The sequence below is a fragment of the Cyrtonyx montezumae genome, unplaced genomic scaffold (genome assembly GCF_038088225.1).
Source record: "Cyrtonyx montezumae isolate F1298 unplaced genomic scaffold, pur_monq_1.0 scaffold_4, whole genome shotgun sequence".
Taxonomy (NCBI): domain Eukaryota; kingdom Metazoa; phylum Chordata; class Aves; order Galliformes; family Odontophoridae; genus Cyrtonyx; species Cyrtonyx montezumae.
In genome coordinates this window covers 6,222,391-6,240,115 of record NW_027072045.1, presented here as the reverse complement: position 1 = coordinate 6,240,115, position 17,725 = coordinate 6,222,391, and the positions used below count along the sequence as shown (strand labels likewise).

At 38.4% G+C, this 17,725-nt stretch overlaps 1 protein-coding gene across 1 annotated transcript in view; it reads right to left on the bottom strand.

The window, feature by feature from the left end:
- The window catches only part of HSPA12A (heat shock protein family A (Hsp70) member 12A), a 48,438-nt gene that overhangs the window by 20,698 nt on the left and 10,015 nt on the right, over positions 1-17,725 (bottom strand). The window contains exons 2-6 of the mRNA XM_065746005.1: positions 15,633-15,718; positions 13,551-13,678; positions 7,178-7,364; positions 6,189-6,293; positions 3,829-3,945 (exon numbers count right to left, since the gene is read on the bottom strand). Of these exons, the coding sequence (XP_065602077.1) occupies positions 3,829-3,945; positions 6,189-6,293; positions 7,178-7,364; positions 13,551-13,678; positions 15,633-15,718 (623 nt within the window). The remainder of the gene's footprint in view (positions 1-3,828; positions 3,946-6,188; positions 6,294-7,177; positions 7,365-13,550; positions 13,679-15,632; positions 15,719-17,725) is intronic.

The following is a 17,725-nucleotide window of genomic DNA, read 5'->3' as shown; positions in this document are numbered from 1 at the left end:
AAACCAACAGACTGATGTTTGTAAGACTACAGGTATCACCTTTCCCCTTCCCTTGCTCTGCCCTGAGTGCATCTGGTGTACCATGTTTGACTTTCCTATTTTACCAGCTTCTGCACTCGCATGTCTCTCAAACTCCAAATTCTTCCTTATAACTTTATTTCCATTGGCACGTTCAAGAAATTCCAGTCCGCGGATTCTGCTCTGTGCTTACAGTGTCTGATCGAAACACGAGCTGTAAGAATGCCTCTACTAAAAAGAAACACTCTGCCAAGAATACTGGATCTTGTGTCCCTCTGATAAACAATCCACAGTGCCTGAATTTCATTTGGAAAAGGGATTAAATGTGCTGCTTATAGTAAGTAATATGTTAAGACAACAAAGCGCTGTTAAGACTGAACCAATTATTCCCACCTACCAGCATTCCAGAGATTTCTATAAAAATGGTCTTGAATACTTTCAGAGTCTCATCTTCCCATTGGCAGACTCTTGTTTTTGACCATAAGTAATACAGGATCAACAGAACACTGAATTCTCGTGTCCATAGGACCTCAGATGACACACAGATGGGATCCTGGTTTTGTGTCCTTTACTCACACACTACGCTGATGAGGCTGAAGGTTCATAAGGAAAAAGCAACCTGCCTAAACTGTCTCCCATGGTGAGGTCTAGACCTCTGCCACAGCACTGCTGGATATATTCAGCAGTCCTTCCTTCTGCAAGAACAAGAGTAAGGACAGGTCCCAACCAGGTGGGAGGGATGGAGTCCTCCCACATACCATTCAACTGGACCACACTGTCAAACTCCAAAATAAAAAGGCATTTCAGTAATTGGAATTCATTTGCCACAGTGAAAATTCTTCATGAGAATGGGAATCCTAAGAGTGGCAAATGCACTGACTCTGGTGGAACTACACCAAAGCAAACAATCTGCAACAGAAGATCTAGAACACAGAAACAAGGAAAGTGAACACTATTTATGATGCCCTATATGTTTCATGGCAGGGACAAGGAGAAACCTGACTGATGCATCCTAAGAGTCATTACTGAGATGCAATGAACCCAAATCTCCACAGAGACACTTAGGATCCTACAGAGATGACACAGAGCTTGCTCCAAATGTGACCAGACCTCAACAGGTGTCACGCGGCTTTAGAGCTTTCTGGATGCACAGAACAGCAAGAAGTGTCTGTGGACTGCTATCCAGAAACAAAGCTATCTGAGTTCACAAAGTGAGCTTGTAAAGACACGCAGATCTCTACAGCCTACCAAACTTAATCTTATGAGAGGTCCCAGAGAGCAAGATAAATGAGAATGAATAAGTACCTACTTCACAGAGGTAGCAATTCAAGTATGAAGAAGAAGAGTTAAGAATATGAAAAGTACAATAGATGAATACAGATAGTGCAGGCAGGGTAACAGCAAGAAGCAGCTAGGAACAGTTTTCACATCTCAGCAGTTCAGTCACAGTCATGTTTTTGCACACGTGACAGAATACACATTTTAGAGGTTTCAGAGGCAGAAATGAGTTATTGTTGTAGATACTAATGTCCAGGACATGCAGCTTATGTCTGAGATGACACAGATGATGGAGGCAAATGTAGACTGACTCTCTGCCAAGTGTAAAGTGACAAAACCCGTTTGTGGCAGCATTCTGAAGGGAAGCAAAACAGGCCAGGTTACAGTTGCCAAAGCCACAAAAATGATGTTGCAGTAACTGAGATAAAAAAATCAGTGACAACTTTGATGAGAGCTTAGAAGTAAGTACCAACAAGAAAAGCTGTTATGCAGGCAGAATTAGCAAGACTTTGGTAGGCTGGATATGAGGAATGAGATGAGAGGAAGAAAGGATGAGAGGAAGAATTGTGAGCTGAAAGGAAACCCCAGATTACTCCTTGAAATGACAAAACAGCACAGCATCTGGAAAGAGACAGTTGTGGGAGCCCTCTAACAGACTAACAGTTCCAGACCATGTTTTGTTTGAGGCAAGGCAATGATAGCAGGAACGCACTGAGATTGTAGGTTGGACAGAAGCTGATGGATGTTGAGAGCAGAAGCAGACCTACACTACATTATGTGACTTTCGTAAGCCCATGTATTATTCAGATTTGCCTGACAACCATGTAACAATTCCATAGAGGCTGGGCTTTTAATTGTGAACCAAAGATGGAAGTAATCAGTATTTTTATTCTCATAGAGCTACATCACTTGCCACTGATTACCCAAGCAATAATCCACATCTCACTTAGTTTCCCACTAATTAACTACCATCTTAAATGTGGTTGTACCTTAGCATGCTTCCAGCAAAAAGTTTTCTACCGCTGCCCTTTCAATACTTTTCTCTACTCAATGCTCCAATTGCTCTCACAAACACAAGCTCTCATTTTCATGACACCTGCACGTTTTGATAGCTAACACTAAGGGCTGGAACTTCTGCTCTTTCAGTATGCACTGGTTTGAAGCACTTGTTGGATCCTGCAATAGGAATCTGAAGACTGAATGAGAAAGTAGAACACTCAGTTTTCTGCATTTCTGTCTCCATCCCCATTACTTTAAATATCAACTGTGTCAAGCAAACATACAATTACATCCCTAAATGCTTTCTTTTTCCTGCAATTGACCACACACCCTGAGTTAAAAGCCATGTCAGTCCTCGCTATCAAGCTTGCCAATAGAAGAACACAATCACAGACAAAACCACAGACACAGACACTAATCAACAACATTCCATTGTGCCACAAATGAGAAATGCCAGGAGATCTACCTGACTCTGCCCTGCTCCTTACACAGCTCCCATTTCACGAGCACACATGCACACAGACAGCAGGCAGACAACAACATACAGAGATAATGAATGGGTCTCTAGTGTTTCAGATTTACCTACAACCGTGTCCTTCCATCAGAACTTTAAGAGTGTTTTGCTTCTGGCACTAGCATTAGCAATCCCACAATAAAGACTGTTAAGAAAAATGTTGCTCAACATTAGAGATAGTTAGAAACAGAGTTTTAAACTTCTGGGTGCTTTCCAGGAACACTCTGCAAAGTACACACCGACTGAACGTATCGCACATGGCGAATCTGCTGCCACTGGGTTATGCAAGTCTGCGACAAGAAATAAATAAAGTAAAACACAACGTGACTATCTTGATGAAAAGAAGAATGCAGACATCTGGTCTACCGAAGACACAAACAGAATTTGAAATAAAGCACATGCAATATGGAATGTGCATGACTGTGGGGGCTTAGAGGACGGGGGAAAGGGTTAAATGCTGATAAAGCTCCTAGTGGTGAAAATAACATTTTAATTTAATTTTATGTCCAGACTATCTGGACACAGACTTTACACTCCTACTGTAGGAAAATGAGAGCAAGGGGAAAAAAAAGCTCTACTGAGGAGGCTCGACGCTTTCTCTAATCTTTCTTATTTTATTCTTATTTGAAAAAAAAGAAAAAAGAAGCCTGTGATGACCTAAAGAAATTAAAAAAACAAAATTGTGTCCACTGTTTTAAATCAGCTTTCTCTTCAGTCTCAAAACTGCATCTGTTCCACGTGCATTAGATTCAGCAGGAATATCACGTACAAGATGACTTCACATCAGTCTGCAGTAAGGGATGCCAATACATAAAAGCAAATACATATAAAAGCATTCAAAATATGAATATGTATGACTTGCCTCTGCTTTGTTGAGTTAAATTCTCCTTCAGTACTTCTAGCCCAACATTTTTCCAGATTAGTTTATACTAGTGCTAATTGTCCCAAATACAGTTTATCATTTAACCTATCCAGTAAAGCTTTAAAGGGGCATTTTTATGTTCACCCTGTAACCTTACCTTGTAGGCAGCTTGTCTCATAAACTGCTTTGCAGGCTGCTTCCAAATAGCAGGCACTGTAATAACCCATCTTACTTCAGTGTTTTCAAAGTCCGAGCCTGCTTGGTCACTGAGCTCCTAAACAAAGAGAAATAGAAGTGAATGTAAACTGACGGGTGACAACTTGGTAACAAAATATTTTTTGGAAGCTCCAGTAACAGAAACTCTCTTTTCAAACTTCTTTCCTGCTACATCTATGCTACAAATCCAAATATTTAATTGCCAACCTTTCAAGAATGCTTTACTGTGCCAACAGCCAGGATTAGGGCTGACACCTTCTGAAGGAGGCCTATAGGAAAGTTAACTACTTAGCATGAAATAGAAAAGTTACTTTCTCCAAAAGCAGCTCGTGCACTGCTGAATATTAGAGAATGTTTATATATGCTCTTAGTCATAGTGGGGTATTTGCAGCAACTTGGAAGAATTCACACTTGGATCTAGATTAATACACAGAAAAATATTAGAAGCATTGATGAACATTATGCTTTACAATCCAGATTTTTCAATGACTCTTTTATACAGCAATCAAACATAAATTACACTTTTACAGCTCGATTAATAAGGCAAAGTTACAGTTGAAGCCTTAAAAATAAGTAAATAATCAACTGATGGCTCCTTGAAAATTTTGCTTTAAGTAAGCACTGAGGAGTAGTTCAGTTATTTTATTGTTCTTTCCCTCACCATTAGAAAGAGGAAAGCCTGTACTGCATTTGCAAATTAGGTGATACTCTGACATATTTTGGGAAAGGTTCCAAGTAAAATGTCATTACCATATGTCCTATCTAAATCTCCATCCAAACAGGGAAAGCTTCATAAAGGTGAACAACAGGCCTTTAGAATGTAAAATATGTTTCTGTGTGTGCTGTGCCAAGGTGTTGTATTTGTTTAGCTATACTGCAGTTTAAAACTCTGTGGTAGAAAAGCAGTACCTTCATACTGCCCAAGGCACTAGGAATGGACAGATTACAGTCCTAAGCAACAGCATGAACTCACAAATCACACGGATGTCTTATTAACACCAAGTAAGGATGCAGCCCAGAACAGGCAGCACAGCAACTACAGGGGATTCATATTCACTAAGAATTTCCCCAGGCAACGAATAGATGGGTACAAACCTGTGACTGAATACTCAATGCAAAAATCTATCAGACAGCCTTAGTAAAGGTAATTATTTTGAGTAGTAATGATATGATTGTTTCTCTATGGTCATCCATGCAGAATAAATTAATCCCATTCAGAAAAGTAGGTTAGCTTAATATCAACAGGGATATTTTCATGCAAGCACTGTTTAAGATTCTGATTTGGCCCAGAACTACCACGCATTGGCAGTATATAGTAGCACATCTGAAACTAATGTATACATAATTCACATTTGGTTGTATACATGAGACATTAAATCTAAAAACTATTTACAGGAGACACGTATGTCACAGGAGAATAACAAATACAATCTCACAACCCAAAGATAATATTACAAGAAACAAGTATTGTAACATTTCAAACAGGATATGGAAAATAAAATGTATTTTCCCATTTCCCTACCAAAACCTGCAATAGTAGTTTAAAAAAAAATTAGCACAGCATAATGAGGCCAATATACTGAACCTCTTAGGCAAACCAAGTAGCCTACACAGATCATTGCAATAGCAAAATCACACTACTCCCACCAGGTTAGCTAGCTTGTACACCCCAGCAAGTCATCACTGTAGAGAGTGACACTGAGATTCAACTCACCAAATGGTAAATCAGCTTTTAATAATCTTTCTGTTACAAAATTAATCCAGCTCATCTGACTTCCCTACAATCAATCACTGAAAACAATGTCAGACTGGGACTGCAGAGACTGGGAGGTGCCCATCCAGTTGTGTTTCACAGTGCTCGCCCCTCAACACGAGAGAGAACCTTGAGAATGGAGAACACTGGATCATCCCAGCATCACAAGTGCGTGGGGCAAGACCAGAATCTAGTCTCAACATTCAGACTGAGTGAAACACTGAGCTCCAGATCCTGCACTATTTTCACATCAATGTTTTTAACGATTAAAACAAAACAACAGAAAAGCTACACAAGTTTTATCCCAGTAAGCAAATATTCAGAATTTATTACTATTATTGCACTAAGCTTCCCCTGTGCAAGAGGAAATCACTGCAGGACTACTGTGAGCTCTTAGAGTCCACAGCCTGCCTAGAGTTTCTACAGCTGCCTCCCTTTGTTTACATCAAATACAACAGAGGTCAAAGCTCAGCAAGGTTAGGAATGTTATGCTCACATTTATATTAGCTATAAATATAGAGAATCTAGATAAGGAAGCATTATTCTACCTTTAATGCCTGCTCCTTAAAAAACTGCAGGGCATAAGCAAATATCTCAAGTGCTTTGACTTTTTTGCCATTTGCAGCTGTCAGGTCCGTCTCCATGGTAAGGTTCTACATGAAAGAAAATAACTGGAAGTTATTCAGAGGAAAAGGTAAACATAAAATTAATTCCCTCTGCTTGAGGAAAGGGAATTCTTCGTTCTCCACCTGGCTAGGAAAAAGTGACAAAATTGTTTGAAGAGGATCTAACTCACCATTTGAATTTCCTGGAGCATTACATTTGCTGTTTGCTTTAGACTTTCTTTTTAAAACACCTACACTACCTAAAAATAACTGCAGGATGAGAAAGTAATACAGAATAAATATTAAATAATTACAATAAAATGCATCTGTAATTAATTGCAGCAAAGCTGCAAATGAAAGCTATTTCTTCCAAGTTGAGAGTTGAAAGCATGCATTTTTGGCTTCCCACCAACACACGAAACCAGCAAACACCCACCTCAATACAGAAAGTACTGGCCAGGCCCCAAAACTGGGTGGAAAGATCAAAATATAATCAGTAGGAATAATGTCAAATTAACAACATGATCTCCACTTGCAGTTACTACAAAGAACTCCAGGCAAATTTGTTCCTGAGCACCAGAGTTCAGCATGGCTCTCATGTTCCATTTCTGCTCTCTGAACAGGTTTTCTAAAATAAACTGCACTCATGCAGGCTCTCTGCACAGCAAAGATTTCACTACGGAAAAGCAGGGACACAGATACTGAGCTTCTGAGATCTACTATGAACACAAGCAAAATACATTTGCCAAATGCATCAAGAAGCAAAATGAATTGGAATATGCTAACTGACATTTTCATTTACTTTATTTACTCTCTAAACAGATCTGCTTCATATCCAGCTCACAATCTCCAGGCAAAATCCAGCACTTTCTAAAGCAAGATGATCTGAGCAGCAAATGCAGGATTATCCAAGAGCATTAGATAATACTTACACTAGTGGTATGCAGCTTCATCTTAAACTTCTCAAAATACAACCAGTGCTTTGATTCACTGGGATCCAAGTCATGGTAGAAATCTCTCGCTGCATATCCAAAGCTATGAAACTTTCTTTCTGGTGTTAAGAGGATAGTAGTTGGTGTCTTCTGGTTGGATACGCCTGGATCTCCACCTTCCCATCGTCTGTTCAACAAGTGAAACAGCTTCAGTGATACTAACAGTAACAGCAGCAGAAAAATTTGCATACTCTTAGAAAGAAATGTGGTAGAATACTGCACATCCTGCCTTTGCCTCCAAACATGTTTACATTGATCTGTATAATAAGGAAACAAATGGGCGTATTCAAGAAAAGAGGAATGCAAACTTTATTTCAGACAGTTCAGTAACTGTTACAGTCAGCTTCTAATTTTTAAGGGTACAATCATGTAGTATATCTCTGATGAGAACAAAGTTTCCCTCCAGTAAGTTGCAAACAGTTAAGAAGAGAATCCTAAGCACAGATAAGCAGTAAATACTGTATGAAAAATCAGCTCTCTAACAACACTAAAAATGAAACGTCAAATTGTGAACAAGAGTGGCCCTTCCAGTTATCAATCAGATTATCAGATTCCATGAATGCTTGCTCATAAGGGATATTTTCTCCCATTTCTAATTGAGGATCTATTTAAGTCACCTGAACAGCACTGTGGAGAAGCCAATTAAATCCCTGCTTCTGTCACAGAACGTTCTCTGACACTCAGCAAGTCACTAAAAGCAGAGTCTGCTCCTGTGCTTCACTTCCTGGACACATGAGACACTGAAGACATGCCTGCAGGCACTGAGCTCTCTTTGCTGCACACTCTATTCCCTTTTATATATCTAAATGGTAATAAAAAAATTTTGATAAAAAAAATTGGTCTGTGAAAAATAAAGCAGACTCCCTCAACCTTCAACCTCACAACCACCCATTAAAATCATGAAAATAAGTATCCTATCTTATCAGGATCCCACAGGCAGCTTCAGGAAGACCTGCTAGGCACAAAGGTGGTACATGAAAGTAACATAATGCCTGTTTTGAGGATCAAATAAGGAAATAAATAACAGTGAGTATAGGAAGACCCTCTGGACTCTGTGTTAAATGCAGAATGAATTTAGGAGCAGGTAAGTTACAAGATCATGAAGTAAAGATCTGTACCACAGAGAGCTGCAAGCACTCTGCTTTTCTCACGACATCTCCATTACCAAAAAAAAGGAGAATGGAAGAAAAAACTCTTGTTACTGTTCCCCCCTGCCCCACACACAAGGACTTTTGGTATGGGAAACAAACACTGACCAGACAACATTATCCTAAGCACCAGAGGAAAAACTGCTTTATGCTATCAGCCATAATCACAGCACAGCTCTAAGAGGAACCAAGACCATGAAGGGAACTGTGTTCATTACTAAAACACATGTCAATGACTTTTTTCTAAAGATAGGAAAACACGCTGTCATAACATAGTACTGCCAAGCCCCTGTTCTGAAGTACAACGTGATTGCTTTGTTCTGCAGCTCTTGTTTACGTGACGTGAAGATTATGTACAAGTACTTCTATTTTTTTTCCATTTGAACCAATTGAATCAACTGAAAATTAATTGACCTCAAGATCAAGGCACACCACTGACACAGAAGAGTTCAATCTCAGCCAAGCAATAAGCAGCCAGGAATGGGATCTTAGAAACTGCTGGGAAGCATTAAGACCACGCAACTGGATCAAACAGCAAGTATGCCCCTTTTTGAACCAGCAGCAGCTGTGGCAGGGAATCTTTCAGTACGGAGAGCAGTCCCACTGATCTGAAAGCAGAAACAGTCTGATGAGAAGCGGAATGTTTTTCACCTTCACCCACTCAGAAAAACTTTCCTTAACCTCACTGGTGCTGTTGCTCAGCCTCTCACCTACTGTCAGCTGGGAAGGGCTCTGCAGCATTCAGTGCTTGCAAACCCCTGCTAGAACATACCTGGGTAACTCCAACACCAGTGAGCATGTCTGGCAGCAAACACATGGTTCCAATGCCCATAAGCACAAAGCACTGCCTCTTCCACCAGAATGTTACATCCCACACAGCCAAGGCACAGAGACAAACTGCTATCGTTTTCACTTGGAATCATTAATGATTCATTGTGAGTCACTGGTGGGAAATTCCATAAATAGGACGTGTACTTAGCTGCTGGCTAACAACAATGCCTCTTTACTTCTCTTTGTGGCTAGGCACATTTTCTCTCCTGGAATAAATACTTATAATACTTAAACAAAAAGAAACTCGTGCTCCGTAGCACAGGTTGAAATCTTTAAAACCTTCTCAAGCATTAGGTGCTCATTTCTGGATGTGTTTCTAGCAAAAAGCAGACACTGTAACTGCTCAGCAAGCACTGAAGTTCTCAGCCTGCTAACTGACAAAAGAACGGGAAGCCTGACATCATCACTTGCAGCCAGAGCCATGTGCTCACTAACCTGACTGCTGTACTCCTCAGGGGGAAGCCCAGCTTCTTCCACTGCCATCAGCAGGGGCTCAGCTTCCCTTTTGCTTTCATGGATTTGATACAGTGAAAATAATGGTAAAAAAGCTCTTGGGGAAAACAATGGCAATGGCTGTGAAGAGCACAACATAATACAGGCCAGCAGTAGTATAAAAGCAATTGGAAGGTATCTTCTCAAAGGAGGGTCAGAGCTAAAAGCCTATTCAAGCAGAACCCAACTTAGATTTCTCCCTAAATGTAGGTATATGAGACCAGTTCCTAACTGAACATGGAGTAGTTCAACTGAGGAGCACAGACCAGTTTCAGAGTCACTCAAGATCTGACTGTATATTAAAGGTGAGAAGAGACAAAAGCAAAGTTTCTGTGGAAAGGATCATTAGGTTACACTAAGGTTAGAGAAATGCCCTTCCTTAGACAGGCATCTGGCTAACAGAGGAAAAAGGAGAGCTCCTTGCAGAGAGATGAGAATTTGACCCAGAGCTGCAGAATAACAGCCAGGAAAGCAAAGCAGCAGGATCATCACAGAGAGCTGGATGCCTCCAGGAGCGTGCACGCAGCAGAAAGGCAAGCACGTGTCTGCCAAGAATCACAGTCACATAGGGAAGAAAAAGAGAGAAAAGATCGAAGCTTGAAGTTATAATGAAGAAAGACTGCATGCTCTCTTCTGACAAAAATAGCCTGCAACCTCAGAATACCATGAGTTCTTCAATTTATCTTTTCTCCATTTGTGAAATACATAAATTCAGTTTGCTGGTAATTAACATTTTACAATTAAAACATTTACAATTACATGTAAGTGCATATAAATCAGTAGGAATATTTTCACAACCGGGTAAGACCACACTTATTCCCTTCAGAGGAGAAGTTTCTAATTGGCTTTACAGCATGGAGCTGTCTTTCATTGCAGCTCTAGCTAAAATTAATAAAACAACCAATGTTATCAAGGCAAAGACATTCATCCATCACCTAGAAACACAAGCCCAACTCTTAACGTATGCTGTAGTAGTCCACTTGAGTGTGTGAGGATCCTCACACATTTAAAGGTAAGCATATGTGTAAAGACCTTCCTTAGGTCCCCCTTTTAAGTACTGGGCATCACAGCGAACAAATACAGTCAAATTCACTATTTCTATGCTAATTTCATGACCAGACCATAGCTCTGTTGACACTACAGTCTGACTTGGTAGTGAAGCCCTGTGTGTTCGCTCACAGGAGCTGCTAACTAAACCCATCCCATCCTTCATTGGATGCTCACAGAAAAGCAGTTCTGCTAAAAAGCAGTCCAACAGCTGAGATTGGAAAAAAACAAACAACACTATGGAGAAAAGGCAGAAAAAATGTCAGGAAGCAAAGATGGCCATGTATCCTCAGTTTCCTTAAGGGAAATAATCTTGAGTATGGGTGGGAAATTATGTTTACTCTGTAGAAATGTTGATAAATTATCCTACACGTAACCATCATTATATCAAGTACTGGAACTTATTAGTACCTTCTGAACCACTGAAGTCTTAACTTCGACACATACACAGTTCTGTGTGCTGAATCTCATTATTTCACATATATTTAAATATGTATTATTTTAATGTACATTTCATAATTCAGTATCTGCTGTATGTCGCCTAAAATCCTTCCCTACCAGCAATACATTTTATGAGCTTTCTCAGTACAACTTGAATACTTTTTCAAATTAGAAAATATTACATTTTTGTTATCAAAATATTTTCAATTGTTTGAAATAACCATTGGAAATATGAATAATTATTTTTTTCCCTACCTAAGGCACATCTCACTGCTCTGGGTGGAAACAGACAAATTAGCTTATTTACTTTTGAATTGGAATCTCATATAATATCTATACAAGTCTGAAATTACAACCATACTGCTGTTACTGCATGAGAAAAAAACAGCATTTCAAGCCATACAAAGTCTAATGCCAGTTAAAATTCAGAACACGTGTGCTGTCCACATAGCACTGCTTCAACATTTCCATCAGTAGATAAAATCTTGAATCCAAAGGGTTCAAGGACATTGATAAAAGCAGAAGTTGTTATGCATCGTAATACAGCCACAGAAACAACATGATATGTAAGATTTACAATAGCTCGGCTACAGATTTGGAGATGATACACATGGGTTGTGACCCCACCACCCCATAACCTGGCAGCAACACGTGGCCTGTCCTTTGACTTCCAGCACCAGGCAGCTTCCTGTGCCATCAGCAGAATATCAGATGGACTGGATGCAGAAAAGACCTTAAAGCACTACTTGTCCTTGTCAAAAATGGCAGGCATCTTTGTCACTGTATGGCCTACTACCATTCCAGAGTTTCCCTTTCTTTAGATAGCACTGACCATCACCCAGTTGTGTCAGATCTCTCTGTAATTCTTTGCAACCACACACAAGGTGACTGTGCAGGCTGACTGCACAAGGAATTCTGCCTGCTGGGATTTAAAGACTGGCGTACAGCTAGCAGCTGCACTTAGAAAAATTACAGCGTATCATACTAGACTTCAGCAAGTTTGCCTTCCTTCCCTTTCCTTTTCAATATTACAGTGTAGCAATAATTCATCCCTTCTTGCTACAACAGAGGTTGTGGTTTTTTTAATAACTTCTGTGCCTAAGCTTGTACATAGCTTTAACATGCCTGAAATTATCTACACTTTGGCCTTGTTACAATACAGGCATTTCAAATATACTTTAATAAGAATTATGTAGGCTTCTAGCTATTAGAAAGTCTGGGAAAAAAAATGATTAGAAAGACTACAGAAAGGGATTGTGGCACAACCCCTTCACATACCTCACATAATATTTTTTGCGTTTGTCATTACATTAGATTTACACATATCAAAAACGTAAAGGGAAAACATACATCAGATTATGTTGATTTAAGGAAGAAATAAAACTGAAAAAAAAAACCCACAAGAAAATGTAACTCAGTTTTTGTCCCTTACATACACACAATACATGACAGATTTCACTTCAAATCTTGATTTTCAAATTTTTGCTATTTATTTGCCAACTTCCCAGCATCACTGGTTCATTACTGGGGATTTGAGTGAAATTTAATGCTAATAATCAGCCAGATGACCACCAAATTCTGGGTGCAATTAACTACCCGATTCATGCTGATGGGCAGCTGCAGGCAACCTACCCATCTGCACTGAGCTGCATTTATTTTATTTACTATTGCCATCCTGCTTCTAAGGTGTTGTCTCTCCTAAGATGCTGCAGAAATTTAAAACAAAACAACTAGTTTGCATTGTGCTCTCTGATCCTGCTGTGCTGGCAAAAGTAGTTAGCACTCCCTTGATCTGCCATAGAGTTGCTCGTGCATCTAAATCCTATTAAACATGGACAAGCCATTAACATCTGAATTCTTCTCTGAAAACTGGACATACATGCCTATAGTATTACCCCATGATAACAAGGTAGATGTAAGGCTGTTTTATAATAACATGGCTTTGCCACATTCTGAACGCACCAGAAACCCCAAGCATTTCCTTAAGTGCAGAGTATCCACTTCACAACTCTAGGAAATTGCATGCTTCTTTTTATAAATGAGTAGATTTTTTCTGTCAATCTCATGACCAAGGACATCCTGACTTAAGAATCACCATTGCTCCCTAAACAATTCTGAGCATTTCCCAATTCCTCCTTTTATTCAGGTCACCTTACAAACTAGCAAAATAACACAGAAAAGGTGCTTTCACTGATTATTAAAGCAAATTAGAATAGAACAAAATGCAATAGAAAATGATAGCCTTGACAGAAGTGTACACTGGCCCTTGAAGATGCTGCAGGACACAGCTATAGCAGCTGCATAGATAGCTATAGATCACAATCCAAAACCAAATGCTGCATTGCAGCCCTTACCTCATTACGTGGATACATTCCGGCTCCTTGGTGAAGCTGTAGGCGTAGCCACTGGATGTAGTGCCAAAATCAATAGCCACAACAACAAGAAATAACTGTTCTACAGCATCTTCTGCATCAGAGTCCTTCTGTTAAGCAACAGAAGCAAAACAGACGCTGAGTCATTGATTAGAGTAACTATAATCTGTCTTATCCTTCAGTATTTCTGCTCTCTGAGACATGCATACCATTTTAATGGAAATAGGAACTTTGCCAAAGCAGCATTCATGAACAAAGTTGTCATATAAAAGGTCCATCCTCCCATTAGGGTAGAAATTTAATATACAACTCAATCATGTATTTGCTGGATGATATTCTATACATATACTCTCAAATCAAGATTTTTTTTTCATAATCATTTCTTGGAATAGCTATCACCTTGAAGCACTAGAACTTGTAGCTAAACACCAGGTTACGGAGTACTTTTCTCTGAAACTATAAAAATAAAGAATGCATTTATATCCCTCAGTGTATTGCGTACAGGACTTAGTGGTTTTAGGAGTCACTTAGTTATTACCTTGACCCTGAGACACTGCTACCATTCAGAAGCAATACAGATACAGCCACCTAATACACAGCAATAACCTTCACATTTCAGGATAATTATTTATCAATGAAGAATTTACAAAAAGTGGAAACACTCTGTGCTGGTGGTGGTTAACACATGGACAGCTCTGCGGGCAGGAGCAGAACAAGCTGGAAATTCTGGTGAAAAGCGACGTGCTTCAGGCAGGCAGATGGTGAAGGAGGGCAGTACACCCACCTGCACACATGCCAATTTGGAAAAAACAACATGGGACAGAGCTGCTGTCCTTTAAGTACAGAGAACCTGTTTGAATCCCCCACCACTGCTGCTCAGCCTGTACTCCTGAAAATATTTCAAAGCAATTGTTATCTTTACTGAGATACCCCGCCCTGCAGCTTCATGCCTGCTTCTTCCAATGCTTTTCTATTATATCCTTACATTTTCCAAAATCATCCTATAGGCTTGATACTTAACATGGGGAAAGGGGCAAAATAAGGTTTAACCACTAATATAAGTGTATATAATAATAATTATATAAGTTTATATATAATAATATATAATAAATATATATATATAATATATAATATATAATATATATTATTATATATATTATATATACATATTATTATATATATAATTATATATATTATATATATATTATATATATATTATTATATATTATATATTATATATATTATTTATATATTATAATATATAAATATAATATTATTATATGTAAATATAAATATATTTATTATATAAATATATAATATATAATAAATATATATAATATATAATAAACATATATAATAAATATAGATAATAATTATATAAGTTTGTATATAATAATATATAAGTTTAATCCACTTACTTGGATTTTCCTAATAAATCTTTACAACCAGAGGAATATGTGTTTATAGGTCTTCCACAGAGACCTTAAGAGGCAAATCTAACTTGAAGAGGATATAAAGTCATCAGCATGGGAAAAGTTGTAGAATATATAGAGAAAGAAAGGAATGGATGCTAAAATTATGAGCAACAACTTGGGAAATCCCAAAGAGGAACGTTGTTCAACTCAGACCTTCAGAATGCTAAGAAAGAAAAACGACAAGGATAACAATGTGTTCTGAACATGATCACTTGTGATATCAAGAAATATACTGTGCATATATGTGTTACAGGTGGTGCAGATGACCTTAAAAGCACATAGAATTTCTTTTTTTTTTATTTAATATGATTATTTTTTTAAAGGATTTCAAAAACGAATCAGTGAGAAAGACAGAGACATAATTCAGGAACCCTGAGGATCAGGAAACCCCTTCTTCTGATGTAAAAATATACAGAACAAATCCATTAGCTCAGCCAGGAGATAAAAGGAAACCAGGATCCCACTGAAACAAATGGGAGCTCCACCAGAAACTCCAACAGGATCAAAATTTCATTTAAAACTACAGATAGCATAAAAGAGACCAGCATGTGAGGAAATCACAGCCTTCCAACAAAACAGCTTCCCTTACCACAATATGTGACGGAGACAGCGGAGTTATGCCAGGGTCTCCCAAGCTTTTGGCTGGTGATGAGTAAGCAGATGTGGAAACTGCATCTGAAAGGAAAGAAAAATTATTTAGTGTCAGTAAGCGTAACAAGTAGAATAGGACAGCTGCTCTGCATAATACTATGCACTTTTCCTGCTGTAAGAAACCTGCTGAAAAAGAAAGGAAATTCTGCAGCCTTCTCATAAAATGTACTCTTTGCCCTTAGACCATGCTAAGGCCAAAATGAAGCTTTAAAAACAAAGTGTTTAGCCTTCCTGACAAACTGCAGTTCTTTTGAGTCTTAAATCACCACATACAATTTCAGAAGCCCTCCTGAATATACCAAGAAGTTTCAATTAATACAAATGGCTTTAATACTATACACTTATATTAATAGCCTAGGATTTAAACGTGAATACAGAAATTAAACACAAGTTGAGATATAATAAAGAAAGACTAATTTTAAGAGAAAAATAGCAGTTGATAACTGTTTGACAACACAGTAAGAATAAGTTGCAATTATTCCCTTATGAATCTTTATTCTTAAACTTTCCTCATACTGCCTCTGTTTTTATTCTTCAATACACTCTGCACTGAAACATTTTGCAGCTGTTGGTACTACTGCAGGACAGAATCCAGATGGGAAAAAGGAAAGCATTATTAACAAATCATCAAACAAATATTTCTATCCCACATACACAACTGAAATTTCATTTAAAGGAACATAACAAGTAAGTGTAAAACACTGTCATGCATTATTTGTATTTTCCTTTCTTACATTTATTCTGTGATGACAGAAAATAATTAAAATAAACATTGATGATTCAGATGGATTTCTATGCAATATACTATCTCATTACACTGCAATAACTTAATGGAATGGAATGTAGCAAAGGTGCCAACACATCCTGCACACGCTCATTCCCCCCACTCCCAGATTTAAGCCTTTAGAGTTCATTGATTCTCTTCATTATAACACAAATTAATTAGATGTCCAGCAGAATTATTTTGTGACTCTTTAAAAAATGAAGAATATCAAATAACATATTTCAACATGTTTTTATCCAGCCTATGTGGATGTATCACCTAACAAAATGCACACAAAAGTATGGCAAGGAAATCCAAGACCTAAGACTGATAAGTCAGAGCATTAACCCAAGGTAGCACAGGAGCTGCTCTGCAAGAAAAAGACCTTAGGGCTATTTAATGAAGAATCCTGCTCTTCCTTATAATCAAGTATAGTGTTTGCCAGGGAAGATGCTTCAGAGATGGCAACTATATGATAATCTGCTCATAGGAAAACTTCCCTCTAAATCTTACTATTGCTCTTCACAAAATGCTTAATTTCATTCAAGTTATCCCATGTATGCTGAGTTTGATGTTCAGAAGCAGAAGTAGAATATTCATGTTCCCTATACAAAGTTCTTCGAGAATATATTACATTACTCCTTTTGTGGTGAAGTACAAAAAGCCATAGGCAGCACAGAATCTGCCTGCAACAGCACAGAATGTGCTTGATTCATCAAGCTCTATTGGGATCAGATGCTGTTATCAGCACCCTTATCCATGTGTACAATTTCTCCCTCTTTCAAAACAGATTTATTTCCGTACCATCATCACAGCTTTCTTCTTAGAACTGAAGGAAAGGAGAATAGAAGAGAAAGAAGGATTCATTTCCTTAGTTTCCTATGAAAAAGAATTAGGTTCCTTGCGTCCTGCTGCCTTTCCCAGCTGAATCAGAACCAGAAGCCTCAACCCATCAGGACAGCACAGTGTTAACATCTTTCCAAATGCTGCGTTTCTCCTCTTTGGATACTTCCATAGAGGATGAAAATGTAGAAATCAAACTACTCCTACCAACAGTCTACCTGTATGTTCAGCATTCCACTTTGTTGCTAGCTCTTTCACCTGTTTCACCACTCCCTTTTCAGTGTTCTGTATTCCAGCCTGCCTTCAGTTATCATCCTTCACCATGTGAAAAGCTATTTATAGCTCTCTACAAAACTCACAAATTCCTGTGTGGCAATACATACATTTGTTGGTCTCTCAAAGAGCAGTGATTTTCATATCCAGCG